Raw genomic sequence first — 15907 nt, forward strand, 5'->3', positions numbered from 1 at the left:
TGGTGTTTATTTATTCTGTGTTTTTGTACAATTTATATACAGTATAATCATGTTGACACACTGGTTCTACACCTCTCTACAAAAACTTAACATCATCATCTCCCAAGAACGAGATAAGATGAGAATAGACAAGTCATTGGGAATTGATGGTGAATTTGATATTCTCATGAAATTTCCTCCATTGGATGAAGTTGATTCAATCCATCTAGAGGGAGTGTTGCTTCAGTGTGGTAATCCATTCATGTCATTGAGGATTTGCATAAGAAATTGTCTTTCTTATACATCAAATTAACGCAGACAGCTGTCTACTATTCCGTGATGCATTCCATGGTGGCATTTATTCTGCATTTTTACAGCAAGAAATGAGAGTTTCATCGATCTCAATGTGGAGACCTGAACTCTAACCCTAACCTTATACATTTAGTATATCAAGAAATAACAGTTTAAACAATCTCAACATGAGAGCTGAACCTTGCCCCTTTTAATCTTGTACTGCGAGAAATGAGGGCTTCATCAATCTCAAATGGTCACCCATTTTAGTACTGACTAGGCTCAATGATGCTTAACTTCAGTAATCTAATGGGAACCAGTGTGTCAACATGATTATGTTGTATGAATGTATACATATAACTGTATATGACTGATGGGAATTTTTTTTTTTTACAAAAACTTATTTTTCTGTTAATGGTGTAACTCTTTTACAAAAGATTTGGTTTGTTGACAATAATTGTTTTTCCAAAACATTTTTTAGGTTTCAATAGTTCAAGAAGTGTGGAATTACTTTTAATTTGTTTTTTTTTTCTTTGAATATTGATTGTGAAATCAAAGAAAATTTGGGATTTTTTTTTTTTTTTACCATAAGAATTTTTAAAAACCTGAGACAATCAAACTGACAGCCGTTGGGACAGAACATTTGTTGTTGTTGTTGTTGTTGTTGTTGTTGTTGCTCTGACTAGAATAAGTAAAATAATTAAAATAATTTAGAAAAAAAAAAACAAGAAAGCAATATTTTCCGAGCAGTTGTTGCGGCCGATAATTAATAATAGCGATAGCAAAGCTGAGATAACGATAAATGATAACGTCCGTTGCTGCATCGCCTGTAACAAATGGGTAGGAAAACAAAATCTGAGTCTGGAAAGGGGAGGGAAGGGACAGAAACAGAAGTAAAAAGTAGAACAGAGGAGGAGGAAGAAGAGGAGAAGGTGAGTGTATCAGTGGTGATGCACACGTTGGTGGCGGTGGTGGTGGTGGTGGTAGAAAACAAAGGTCAAGAATCTGACAGTGAAATGTCAGAGGTTGCCGAGCACAAAATCATGGATGACCCTTGGGGCGTTCTCATCAAAACCAGCAATATCCAACATGCCACTATCAGAAGGATCAGCAAATCGCAATCGGTTCGTTGACATGGCACAGTTGATATATCTACAAAAAAGAAGAGATTGTCTGTTATTATTTAGAAATCAAAACATGTTTTATATATATCTATATAATTATAAAACTCAAATGACCTTGTAACGATGTATGTAACCCACTTTCCAGATTATGACATCGGTCGGTTCACAACTTTTTAAAACTTGGAATTTTTAATCTTATGACAACCGGTTGCGCATGCGCGCATGACCTGCGTACTGAAATATCAATGTTATTATTTCGAAATTATTATTTAACATGGGAAGAGTGGGGTTTAAAATAACTTAAACATAATACAGAAATGAACGATGTAAAAAAAAAAAAAAAAAGCAGACAGTATTAAAAAGTGTTTATTTGGATAATTTAAACGCGAAAAAAAACAAAAAAACAAAAGAACAATTGGGACGCTGGAATATTAACGTTATTATTTCGAAATTATTATTTAACATGGGAAGAGTGGGGTTTAAAATAACTTAAACGTAATACAGAAATGAACGATGTAAAAAAAAAAAGCAGATATATCAAAATTTGAATTTAACTATAATAGGTATTATGGTATCTGTTCAGTGCACATTTACCTATAAGTATGGCCAACCACTTATAATTCAGTAACTTTTTTTCTTTTCTTTTTTTTATTCAATTTTCACCCCAAACAAGGCACAGTGCCACTTTGAAGCAGGGGGCTACTATCAAGGACATAATTTGCAGGGACATTATGAAGAGGGATGAGTAGAAAGATGTTTGTTCAAGTACACTTGAACTTCTGCATATCAGTACAGTTGGGAAAGCAGAATACTGGAAGGGAGTTCCAAAGACCTGCAGTTCTGGGGAAGAAACTACTGGAGTAAAAGGCTTTCTTGCACTTAGGGATCTCTACTGTGAAGGGGTGGGACTTAGTGGCTTGTCGGGGGTAGTTTTTTCAAAAATAATCAATTATAATAAACAGAACGACTCATAGAAATCTATCTTTATTCTTTTTTCATTTTAATATACTTTCATAGAAATGTTTCTGTTATGTCAAAAAAAAACTATTTTCGTTACGTCACAAGTGTCACGCCCATACATGAATTCCATAGCTAATATAACATACTGACCCAATGGATCACAGGTAGTCTAGTATATATATATATATATATATATATATATATATATATATATATATATATATATATAAGAATTGTAGGATTTATAGTTAAATTTTTTGAAGCAAAAATATAGAATTTTTAAACAAAAAATTTATTATTTGAAATAAAAAATACAAGAAATTTAAAGTTCTTTCCTTAATCCATGAATTTTCAAAGCATGGCTCATATTTTCAGAGGAAATGTATTTAGCAAAATAATCATTATGAATAACCATAAATTTTGCTATTTAGCACATACATTGAAAATTAGTTAAAAAATATTTTTTTTAAAAGAACATAGATAAGGATATCAATTTAAGGTGATCAATGCGAGAATTGGATTAATCAAGAAAAGGATATGTATTCCGAAAATGGTGTCCCAGGAATAGTGATGAAAGTTAGTTTTATATTCTATACTAGTTAATAAGTCACATATCGAAAGTAAAGTGCAAAATTGTAAAATCCAACGTCCAGAAGAAGTGGCAAAGATCTTACTTTGCTCTATCTTGTATATTAAGCTATTTTATTGGAATTGTCTTATATAAAAATATTTCCTCTCAATAATCTATAAATATAAAAGCGAAAATGTATGTATGTATGTGTGTTCGCTTTTTCTGTGTGTCTACAAAAGGCTTCTTTCAGAAAAGCGGTCGGTCGGTTCACAACTTTTTAAAACTTTTTATATCACATATAAATCGTAATATCTCACAAGTTAACAATGAAGCTCGCCTGTCTATTTAATTTGCTCGATTTCGGGAAGATAAATATTCAAGATTTGTCGCTCGCCGCATGTGGGTTAGTATTTTTCCTATAACATCTTGGGGGGTGGGGGGGAAAAAGCGTTCAGCAGTAAATACTATCCCGCAGTCAAACTTAACCTCATTAACTCATTAAAATGGGCACCTGCTAAATCCAAGTAATTAAATAAATTCAAACGTGTTTCCGTTAGCATCTCGCGGTGGGGCAATGGTTAACGTCGCACGTTTCTTTTTCCATACTTTAATTTACAACCTTGCCTCAACGGTTCGGGTTCGATCCTCATACTTACTTTTTTTTTTTAACTCCCCCCCCCCCACCCCCGGAGTTTCCACACACACCTCCAAACACCCAGGCAACGCCGGGTACCCCTCGCTAGTCTATAAATATAAAAACGAAAATGTGTGCGTGTATGTATGTTCGCTTTTTGTGTATGTCCACAAAAGGCTTTTTTCTGGGAAGCAATCGGTCGGCTCACTCCTTAAAACTTTTTATATCACGTCTAAATGATAATATCTACGAGTTAACAACGGGGGTTGCCTGTCTATTTAATTTGCTAGACTTTGAAAAGCTAAATATTCCACATTTTTGGATCACTACGTGTTGATTTAACTTCGAAATGCCATGGCCTAAAAAGCTTTTTCCTTAATTTTCCTCTTTACTCTTTTATGATATAATAAAGTTAGATATAACTTTTATTCCTCATCTTTCATTTAATATTTTTGTTTGCTCCTCTTAATAGTGTTGAGCTTTTCTTATTTTGATAAGCTTTGTGTTGTTAAAGATCTACACGTTGATTGGTTTGATTTGGTTTGGTTTTACAGCATATCAACCTTTTTTTTTTTTTGGTTATTTAATGCCTAGTCCCAATTTTTTTTTTTTGTATTATAGATATTTTAATTTAGTCAGTGAGTCAAATCAGACTTTTTGCATCATTAGGTGATGTGCTTCCTTTCTTTTTTTGGGGGGGCGTAAAGTTGGATTGAATTAAAGTTATATTCTTTTATATAGATTTACTTTCTTCAGAAATGTTAGTATTTTGTTGGAGTTTATTTTTTTGAATAGTTCTTTCATATTGTTGACATTGTAATAATTTTGCCGGATATGCGCAAGATCGCCACAATCCAAAAGAAAGTGTTTTACTGTAAAAAGTTCTTGGCATGCAAAACATTCTGGAGCGTCTTCTTTTTTCAGCAGGAAGGAGTGGGTTATGTGCATGTGTCCTATGCGAATACGGGACAAAATCACTTCCTCTCTACGTGATCTTCTGGCATCTGCTAATCGTTCTTCTATTGTGGGTTTGATCTTGAAAAGTTTATTATTTGGACAGTTATTCCATCTTTCTTGCCATTTCTTTATAATGAGATTATTTATTTGTTGTTTGTAGTCAGAATGTGGAATTTTTATATTGCTTTTAAGGAGTTTTAAAGCGTTTTTGGCAGCTTTATGTCAGATTTTTCATTGCCCTGAATTCCAGAATGACCGAGGATCCAGCAGAATTTGATACCTTTGTTTTGTGAAAGAGTGTATTTTTTGTAGCAGTTTGATGAGTAGTGGGTTATTTAAATTTTTATTCTTTAAGGATTTGAGTACCGATAGGGAGTCTGAAAAAATTATAAATTTGTTGTGGGTAAGGTCAGTGATGAGATCTAGTGCCATATCTAAGGCTGTGGCTTCGGCACTAAAAATTGAGGCATGGTCTGGTAGTCGCTTCTGTAAGTTAATGTTAGTGGATACGACTCCGCATCCGGTTTTATTGCTGTCTTTGGACTCATCTGTGTATATGTGCTGATGGTTTGGGTATTTTTCCTGAATGATAAGGAGTTTTTCTTGATAGGTTAGTGGATGGGTTTGATTTTTTGGGAGGTTATTTTATTCCAAGATAATTTCAGGTTGTTTTAGTAGCCAGGTGGAAGGCTTAGTTGGTTGACATTATGGATATTGGTGATTGTGATACCTGCATCTTCTACTAGTGGTTTTGTACGGAGCTCAAAAGGTTTTATAGCTTTTACTTTTTGGTCATATAGATTTTGGTAATTTGGATTGAAGGTACAGTTAGAGGCTGGATTTGTTGGTTGTGATTTTTCCCTATCATAGAGCGAGTAATCTAGTGAGTTTGCAATGTAGTCGTAAGCAGGATTGTCTGGGCAAGAGAGAATTTTGGTCAGGTATTGTAAGGCTAGTTTGTCGCGTTGAATTGATAATGGGGGTTCATTGGCTTCTGCATAGAGACTATCGATGGGAGAAGTTCGGAAAGTTCCCAGTGCAAGCCTGAGGCCCTGATGTTGAACGGTGTCCAATATCTTTATGTACGACTTTCTGGTGGCACTGTAAATGAAGCTGCCATAGTCTAGTTTCAATCGCACTAGTGATCTATATAACTTTAATAGGGTTTGTCTGTCCGCTCCCCAATCTGTGTGGGCAATGACCCACATTAGCTGGAGAGTTTTATTACATTTATTTTTAAGATGTTTTATATGAGGGATGAATGTAAGTTTTTTGTCTAGTATTAACCCTAAGAATTTATGTTCATTTACAACAGGAATCGGAATATCATTTAGTTTTAAAAGATGATCTGGGTGCAGTTTTCTTAGTTGACAAAAGTGCATACATTTTGTTTTGTTAATGGAAAATTTGAAGCCATTCTTAGTTGTCCATTTTTTTTATTTTGTCAATGCATTGTTGAAGTTGACGCTCAATTATATGGATATGTCTCGAGCTGTATGCAATTAAAAAATCATCAACATATAGAGAACAATCTACGCCTTAGTTTATGCATTCAACAATAATGTTAATTTTTAGGCTGAATAATGTTACCAACAAAATACTTCCCTGTTTCCTGTTCCTTGATGTCCGATAGGCACGTTCCTACACGGACATTGAATAGTCTATTATTAATGAAGTTGTTGATGAAGATGGGTAGTCTTTCTTTCACTCCAGCTTCTTTCGGATCTTTCATGATGCCATACCTCCATGTGGTATCGTACGTCTTTTCAAGATCAAAGAAAATAGCAGTCATATGCTTTTTTGTATAAATGAATTTCTGATGAAAGTTTCTAAACAAATTAAATGGTCTGTTGTGCTCCGATGCTTTCGGAAGCCACACTGAAAATTAGTTATTATTTTATGTGTTTCCAGAAACCAAATTAACCTGGTGCTGACCATTCTCTCCATGATCTTACACACACAGCTTGTTAGAGCTTTGGGACGATAATTGGAGGGGTCAGATGCATCCTTTCCTGGTTTTGGTATAGGAATGACTATGGCTTGTTTCCATATGCCTGGAAAATTGCCACTGAGCCAGATGTCATTATAAATAGAAAGTAAATACTTTAATGGTTCATCTGGTAGTTGTTTTAGAAATTCATATTCATGTTATCTTATCAGGTCCCTCAGCCGTGTTGTTGGCTTTTTTTAATGAATCCTTTAGTTCATGGATGGTAAAAGGTTTGTTGTATTCTTCCTCATTATTACTTTTATAGTTCAGTTTTTTTTTTTCTGATTCCTGTTTAATGATCTGGAATTTTTTATTGTAATTTTTAGAAGATGGATTATTTGAAATAGTATCTGCAAGCAGGTTTGCCATGTCCTCTTTTTTAGTTATTTTATTATTGTTTATACAGAAGTGGTTGACAGGGGAACTGGTGTTTTTCCTGATATTTTCTGAATCATATTCCATACAGTTTTGTCTTTGGTGGTGTTATTGATTTTAGGCACAAAATTCTTCCATGATTCCCTTTTGGCTTCGTTTATTGTTTGACGTGCTTTAGCCCTGCATATTTTAAAGTTGCTTAAATTCTGAGTAGTTGGTTGATTGTTGAATTTTCTTAATGCATCGTAGCCTGACAGCCTTTTTACAGTCATTATTAAACCAGGGACGATTATACTTGGTTGATGATTTTGTTTTAGGAATACATTCTTCTGCTATTGAGATAATGGTATCTGTAAAGTGAGTGATTGGGTCTTTCTCATGTTTTCCAGGTAGGAGTTTGTGTTTGCATAGTAATTTGAATTTATTCCAGTTAGCTTTTTTAAGGTTCCAGCGAGGAATTTTTGAGGTTATTTCAGGACCAAAATGTTCTAACGTTATTGGGAAGTGGTCATTTCCACAGGTATCCACATGCACTGTCCAATTGTAATCTATAAAGATACTAGGATCACTTATAGAGAGGTCAATTGCTGAGGACAAGTTTGTAGCAGAGTGAATAAAAGTTGTTTTTTTGTTGTTATATATGCATAGGTTGTTGTTGTTGATAATATTTTCTATAGTGATTCCTTTTCTGTCTGTGTTTGCACATCCCCAACTAGCATTATGACTATTAAAGTCGCCTAATAATAAGAAGGGGCGAGGGAGTTGGTTGATGAGTTTTTCTATTTCAGTTTCATCTATGGGGTCGTTTGCAGGCAGATAAATGGAGCAAATTGTGACCGTTCTATGTAGGGTGGCTGTGACAGCAATTGCCTGTAAGTTAGTTTGTAGATTTATTTGGCTTTGTGCTGTGTTTTTGTTAATGAGAATGGATGTTCCTCCAGAAGCTCTATTTGGGCTATTTGTTGTGTAGTTGTATTCAGTAAAACTTTGGAGATTGATATTTTCAGATGGTTTTAAAAAGGTTTCTTGTAGGCATAATATTGTGGGACATAGATCGGATATTAGTAGAAGTAATTTATTCCGGTTGGCTTTTATACCTCTGCAATTCCATTGGATTATTTTGTTGGCCATAGTTTAGATTTTATGTATTTGATTTCCTTTTGTCTTGGGAATAGGGGTGTTTTCTTTTTTATGGGGGTTCAGAAGTTTTGTCTTCTATTTCCATTGTTTCCAAGGAGGTTTTAAATTTATTTTGGTCTGTAGTTCTTGTATCTCCAATATCTTAAAGCTATTGGAGAGGGGAATTTGTGGGTTTATTTGTAGTTTTTGTTTAGTTAAGTTTGGTTCTGGTTTGTTTTTTTGGATTTGTTTCTGATCTACTGGGTGTGGCATTTGGATTTTTGGTTCCAGTGAGTTTTTTTTAATTTCTTCAATTGTATTTATCAATATTTTGATTTGGTTGGTGAGGTCTTGGATTTTAATATCAAGGTTTGTTGTGCAATAATTGTCATTGTTTTTATTGGTGTTGGGAGTATTTTTTTTGTTATTTCGGAATATTTAGCTGTTACTGCCTTTTTCCTAGGTGATGTTTAATGAGTGTTTAATTTTAACAATTTCCTTTTCTTTTTTCCAGATTTCACAGTCTTTGGAGTAGGCACTGTGATTTTCTGTACAGTTGGCACATTCATAAGTTTTTGACAGTTGATATGATCATCGTTTTCTCCACACCTTCCACACACTGGCTGGCATGTACATCGGTCCTGATGGTGACCAAACTTTTGACATTTAAAGCAACACAGTGGGTTAGGGATGTACGTTTTGACTCTTAGTTTCTCATAGGCTATTTTTATTTCTTGTGGAATTTTTTGTTGGTAAAAGGTTAGTATGTATGTGTGTGTGTTTATCATTTCTCCTTTTTTTTTTTATTTGAATTCTTCTGACATCCGTTACATTTTGTTCTTTTAGATTTGAACGGATTTCGTCGATGGAGAAAAGTGAAAGTTTAGGGCTTTTCACCACTCCTTTGCATATGTTTAGTGTTTTGTGAGGGTATGTTTTTATTTTTATATTGTCAAAATGTTTCCATTTTAAAAGTTCATCTGCCTGTGTTTTGGTAAGAATTTCTATCAAAAGAGTACCATTTCTTAATTTTTTGACTAGTTTAGGTTTGACCCTTTCTGATAGTATTTTTTCTATCTTGAAGGGGTAGAGTTTGGTTAAAGGCACTTCTCCAATTGACTTCATTACTATAAAGTTTGGATAGTTATCTGGTTACTCATTCGTGTCACTGTCTGAACTGTCTAAAAATCTTTTTTTACTTAGATTTTTATAACTCATATTGGGTTCGTTTTCTTTAATTCATCATCCCTGCTCCCCACCCACCTTAGAGCCCTACTTGGGATGTGCACAGGGGACAAGCCCATTCGCCCTGGCTACAACAGGGTTATAGGTATGATATACTTGTACATAATGTAGACTTTGAGCACTTGTGTATCTTAATTTCTCCCATCCAAGTAAAATATGGGAAACATCAGAGAAAAACATCCATGTCTAGTCCTTGTTCACTATATATAATTGACCCTCAGCCATCGCTTTCACCACTTATTTGGGGATCAGTATTGATGGGGAAGTGTCGTGTAGTATTTATATTTGGTGTAGATTATATGTGTATAAGTGGTGAGCTAGACGTGACCAGCCGATTGATCGGATCGGGCCTCTCTGACCGCCCGTCTGGCTCAGTACGAGGCCAAAGTGGAGTGTTGCAACTGATACCTTTATTTCCCTAGGTATCAGTTGCTCAGCCACCAGGATCCTTTTCGTAGACATTACATACAGGATGCGACCTACGGCCAACAGGTGGCCCCATTTGAGGGACTTTTACTCTCTGCAGGGGGGCAGTCAGTGTATTCTAATTTCCCACTGATGGGGTTGGTAAGTAGGGAAGGAAAAGGAAAGGAGAGGGGAAAGGGGGTTGTTGTTTTTGTTTTTGCAGAACATAAGTTTTACAAAAGAGAATAGAAAACAAAAACAGAAAATCGATGTAGGTGCATTTCGTCTCAGGAAGCCAATAGACAGCCTGATCTGGTAGCACCAGTTTACACTTTGATAACATAATTATATATATATATATATATATATATATATATATATATATATAGTAATGTGATTGATAATTTAAAAATCAAATTAGAATATGTATATGTATATATGTGAATGCGTGTATATATGTGTATATATATATATATATGTGTGTATGTGTCTCTGAGTTTTATTAGAATTATATTATTATAATATTGTACTTAAACCAAATTTAGATTTATAATTTTACTCTATTTTATTTCTATATTCAACCCATATTAATTTTCTTATCAAGTAAACCCATACCTTTATTTTAATTTTTTCCAGATACATCTGCCTTACTTTTAATGCTAGGTTTATTTATGGTGTCTTTTACATATACTAAAAACCCTCCCCAATACTTTGCTGATGAGGAAAATTTGTTTGTTAAAAACACTATATGTAAAAATTATTGTCCATAGCTTGATGTCTACCACAACAAAAACATTGTTTTCCGAAACGATCGTACAAATTATTGATTTTGTTGTTGTTCCTTCTTATGAAACGGATTTTTAATTTAATTCTAATTTGATTTTTAAATTATCAATCATATTACTAAATATCAAATTAGCTCTAGGATATTTACCTATCGAGCTTATTATGTATCTAAATTACAACGAGCACTTTTTCTTTCCCTGTATTTTGATTAAACTAGTAATTTTACTATTACATTAAAATACACTCTGCTCTTTAGACTATTGTTCTAATCTCCTTTAAATTATATATATATATATATATATATATATATATTAATGATGGGATGATTCCAACATTTTTCCCGATTCTGACACAATTACTGATTCCATACTAAATTACTGATTCTGATAAAATCACCAATTCAGATTCTTTATAAATCTCTATATATTATGTGTTATTTTTACTGATTATCATAAAAACACATTTTAAATGTGCAGATATTTTTTCATATATAAAAATGTGGGTTTTAGTGTTACTGCTTGTTTAAAATCAATAAATATTTAATGTTTAAACATTAATACCAACAATGGAAGATTTGTTTTAAACAAAATCAAATAAAAAAAATATAATTAAAAGAATCCTTTTCGACATTGAAAAATAAGTACAGATACGGATTCCGATGCACCAAAAAGTTAAGATTTTTCCGATTCCAGATTCTTATTAATCATCCCAACACTAATATATATATATATATATATATATATATATATAAACAGATTTACATGGACAAGACACTGGACTTGAGAATTTTTCAGACAAATGGTCAGTTAAAACCAGAAGTGGTCGTCAGGCAACTTAATAAATGGTTGCTTTCCACAGACATTTATCCAAAACATTAGCATGTCCAGTGTCACGACCATGTAAATTTGTTTATATTAATAAAAAATATATCTTGCTTTTCTTTTATTGAGCACTCTTAATAACCTCATTAAATTTATTAGTTCTCACTCTTTAATACCTATAACCTAGTGTATATATATATATCTATATATATATATATATATATATATATATATATACTAGCATTTCAGCCCGGCATTGCTCGGGTGTTTGGAGATGTATGTTGAGGGGGAAAAAAAAAAAAAGTGGTAGTAAGAAGGTAGGCTCGAACCTATACCATGAAGGAGGAAAAGAACGGGGAAAAAAACGTGACGTTTTTGCTGTTACGACCACTGCCAAACCGGAAGTGACGTAGGTTTAAATTAAGGCTAGACAATCCAAAAGGGGGGATGACTTTTGAAAATATCGGCGTAAAAAACGACCCCTCCCTTTAGAAAAGTGCCCAGTTGAGGGTGAAGGAATTAATGTTTTTAGCCAATTTTTTGGTATTTGTAGTCAGAAGGGTCGTGCTTCCAAACGATACTGATCTTGTGAAAATCCGTCGCCTCTGTTGAAAGTTTTAGGCAGACATGCAAACATACATACAAAGATTTATATATTGGTACCTCAAATTTTCAACCCAAACCAATTAAAAAACTTCCCCTATCTTTGAATACCCTTTATGTAAAATTTCAAATGTTTAGACCAGAAATTGTCTGAGTAATTTGGGTAGAGACCGCAGAGGTCAAATTTTTTTTAACTTTGACCCCTATTATGACCCCTTAAAATTTATTGTTTTGGGTTCAAATCAAGTTATTAAGTTAGATCCATGTCCAAGGAACCTATATAATTTCAAGTGTTTAGACCCAAAATTGGCAGACGAGTTTGGTAGAGTTCTCAAAGGTCAAATCGTTGAACTTTCACCCCTTAACAGCCAAATTTCTGGCCGAAAACTGATCACATAGATTTTCCCAAGTCTCAGTACCCTGTATATCAAATTTCGAGTTTGTAGACTGAAAATTGACAGAGTTATTGTGTAGGGAAATGTACACAGACAGACAGACACAGACAGACACTTTCACTTTTATAGATATATAGATATATATAAAGTTATGTAATTAGCTAGAAGCATTGTGTGTAATATAAATATAGAGAGGCCATAGAAGACTCCATAATGCAAGAAATGGAAATATAATATTGCAATTCTTGCATTGTGATAGCCGTTTCATTTTCCTTAAGTTTTCAAGAATCATGGAACCTTTTTCTGAGGCTAACACTTGATTTCTATATGAGATACACACATATACATATATATATATATATATATATATATATATATGAGATACATAAATGTCCAAGTGTTAGATTAAGATTTTCTTTTACTTCACAAATCCTGAATTAGTAAAGAAGTGATGGACATTAATTTTCCTCTCCACAGTTCACTACGTTATATCTTTCTTGCAGTCTCTTAATCTTACTTACACTTGTCATACTTTTGTAATTCATGTTTCAGGCATTGTTAGGTCATCTCCGTCTGATTGACCTCACAATTAGTCTTCTGATTCATACTGTCGGATTTGTTTTATCCTTTTATTATCATCTTTGATTAAGGTGCTGTATAATATGCTCTCCATTTATCTTGGCTTTGTTTCCAGTCGTCCTAGACTCCTCCTAGCATCTGGAATCAAGCAGTGCATACTCAGGAGAAGAGCGGTTAGAGATTGTACAACCCTTGCTTCACAATTCAGCGTGTGTAATCCATCATTCCTTCAAGTTGATTAAATGGTTCTCATCATTCTGGTGTACACCTCCATCGTGTTAGATTGAATAAATAATGATGTGATAAACTTGTATCAAAGCAGTCACAAAAACAAAAGGATCAAGTAAAAATTCTTTTTATTAATCTCATTATCACTTACTTGGCATCTGGAATATTCATGTCCTTCCTATACTGCTTCAGCGCCTCCGCCGGGGAAATGTCACTTATACATTCACGGCAATCGGTAAGTACAAGGAATACATCAACTGGTAACTTGTTTGAGACGGCCCATTTTATTGGTAGCGACAAATCACGTGCATTATAGGGTAACTAAAACAGACAAAAGCAAATCATGTCATAAAGTGGTTAAACAGGTTTCAGAAGCAGTAAAACTATATATATATATATATATATATATATATATATATATATATATATATATATATAGTAATAAAATTACAGTTGGAGTCAGAATGTCTGAACACACGCATCACTCTGAAAAACATATTTAATATCAGCGGAGGTAACTCTACAAACTCCTATTTTAAAGAAAAACTTTTTACGAAAACATCTGAAGAGAGCACACCCTAAGCTCGAAACGCGTTATAAAAATATTTTAAAATAAAAATATGATGAAAACCTTTAAAAAAAACCCACAATTGTTGATGGCTACAGTCTTTTAAATATACATTTTTCCTCTCGTTGGAACTACACAACCATCACTTTAAATATATATATATATATATATATATATATATATATAGTAATAAAATTAAGCTAAAAAAAATGCTCTACTTGTTAAGAGGAGCAAACAATAGAATAAATTAAGCTAAAAGAGTAAAGTAACATAGGAACTTTGTTACATTATCAAGTTAATAAAGGTTACAAAAAGAGGATTAAGGGAGAGACCTCTTTAGGTCCTGGCATTTCAAAGCTAAGTGCTTTTTGTCAGAAGAGAAGAAAAAGTTGGCATTATACAAAAGTAAAGGTAAAAGACAAACACCAACTTTGAAAAGATTGAGATTAGAATTAGAAAAAAATTTCATGGGAGTGGGGATAATATGATGGTGATAAAGGAGAGAAGAGACAGAAAAAAATCTGTAATGGCTAAAAGATATATAAAAAATAACTTATTCTTTATCTTCTTACACATAAAATGTTATAAGAAGGTATAGTATTTTATGTATCGATTTTCAGTATTTATTTCAACAGTGCAACAGTACAGGTAGAGTTAGGTAGTAAGTTATGAAAATATATATGGCAATTAAGTTTTTTTTTTACTTGGGGTCATCACTTATCAAGGCCCAGAGGCCACTCTAGGGTAAGGGTTAATGAGTGTTAGGTAGATGGTGAGACAACACCATGATCAGCAATGGTGGAACTTGGGTAGAGTTTAATTATATAAGAGGACGGCTCAACAAGAAGTTATTTAAATTAAGCTTGAAAGTTATAGTCAACTGGGAAGCAGTCCAATGGTATTGTATTCCACAGATGGAGAGTTTTAGGTAAGAAACTTTTTTTTATGTAATTTTCATTTAGTTTTAAGTGCAGTGAAAGAAATTGTTGCTGCTTATGCAGAGAAGGAACATGGCTATTTTTTAAATAGTATTTTCAAGTTAAATTCGATTTTTACAATATCTTTTTTTATTAAATTGTTAGGTGAAAGTACAGAATAATTACAAAATACCCTCCCTCTCCATGTTAAGAATAGCTTTCTAAATAATAACTATTCCAGCATGGTACCTTCTCTACATAAGTACCAAATTGTTGACAGTTGTTGTAGCTAGACGATTACTTGTGAAAGTTTTACAGAGGGGGAACCATAGATTGAAGCTCAGTTGAGCACTTACCATACAAGTAACGATAGAGCTACACAGGATCTTTCATATTTCATTCCCATAAGAACTTGCCAGGGTAAAATGTATATTAGCATGATGTGTCCCTATGAGGATGAAATGCAGAAGATCATGTGTAGCTTAATTGCCATGTATATTTTCATAACTTACTACTGTATATATATTAGTAGCCAGGCAAGGCCACAGGGGAGACAACTAAGCAAAAAAAAATCCTAAGCAAAATTCATCCCAAAGCAGCAAAACTAAAGCAAATATATACAATGTAGGCAAATTTGGACATATTTCAATGGTTTGAAAATATAGGTTCTTTTATACCAATTGTCATAAAATTTTAACCATATAATCTTCAAAAAGCCTGCAAATTTTCATGCAGTTTCGTCCTATAGAACCAAAAGTTCCATATGCAAATTGGCTACGAGTATATATATATATATCTATATATATCTATATATATATATATATATATATATATATATATAGATAGATAGATAGATAGATAGATAGACCACCTTTTTTGGCAATATTATAAGTTCGAAATCTGAGCGACTAATGATCAGAATTTAACAAATGAAGGATCGTTGGAAAGCTAATGACCTAAATTGTGTAGTGTATTATGTGATATTTGCCCTTCAGGTCGCACATTAAGGAGATCATCCATCATCCAGAGCCTATGTTTGTTTGTTTTTTTACAGCCAAAAACATTTCGGTAAAGTATCTTTCCACCCTCAAAAAATTACCACTATTATAGGTTTTCGATGATGCTAAAAACGAAAATAACATTTAAAATTCCAGGAAACGAGTAGTTTCTCGGATATAAAGAAATTATAGTTTCAAAAAGTGAGGAATCACTTTTTTATATTAATTTAATGTAAAATGAAAACCCACTTTATAGCCATTTTTTGGGGGCATCTGTTATTTTTGTTTAGGGGTAGTGTTTATTATGGTCTGGTAAACCAACACAAAACCTACCTTATAAACTTATTTTCTATAAGTTTTTG

The 15907-nt window shown here is 33.1% G+C and overlaps 1 protein-coding gene across 1 annotated transcript in view; it reads right to left on the bottom strand.

Annotated features, from left to right (window-relative positions):
- Positions 1 to 727: 727 nt before the first annotated feature.
- The window catches only part of LOC145241520 (RNA-binding protein RO60-like), a 224191-nt gene continuing 209011 nt past the window's right edge, over positions 728 to 15907 (bottom strand). Inside the window, exons 6-7 of the mRNA XM_080104563.1 lie at positions 13214 to 13383; positions 728 to 1422 (exon numbers count right to left, since the gene is read on the bottom strand). Coding sequence (XP_079960689.1) covers positions 1290 to 1422; positions 13214 to 13383 — 303 coding nt within the window. The 3' untranslated portion in view covers positions 728 to 1289. The remainder of the gene's footprint in view (positions 1423 to 13213; positions 13384 to 15907) is intronic.

This window comes from Euprymna scolopes, chromosome 20, assembly GCF_053919585.1.
Source record: "Euprymna scolopes isolate OS-2025 chromosome 20, ASM5391958v1, whole genome shotgun sequence".
In the NCBI taxonomy this organism is placed as follows: Eukaryota; Metazoa; Mollusca; class Cephalopoda; order Sepiida; family Sepiolidae; genus Euprymna; species Euprymna scolopes.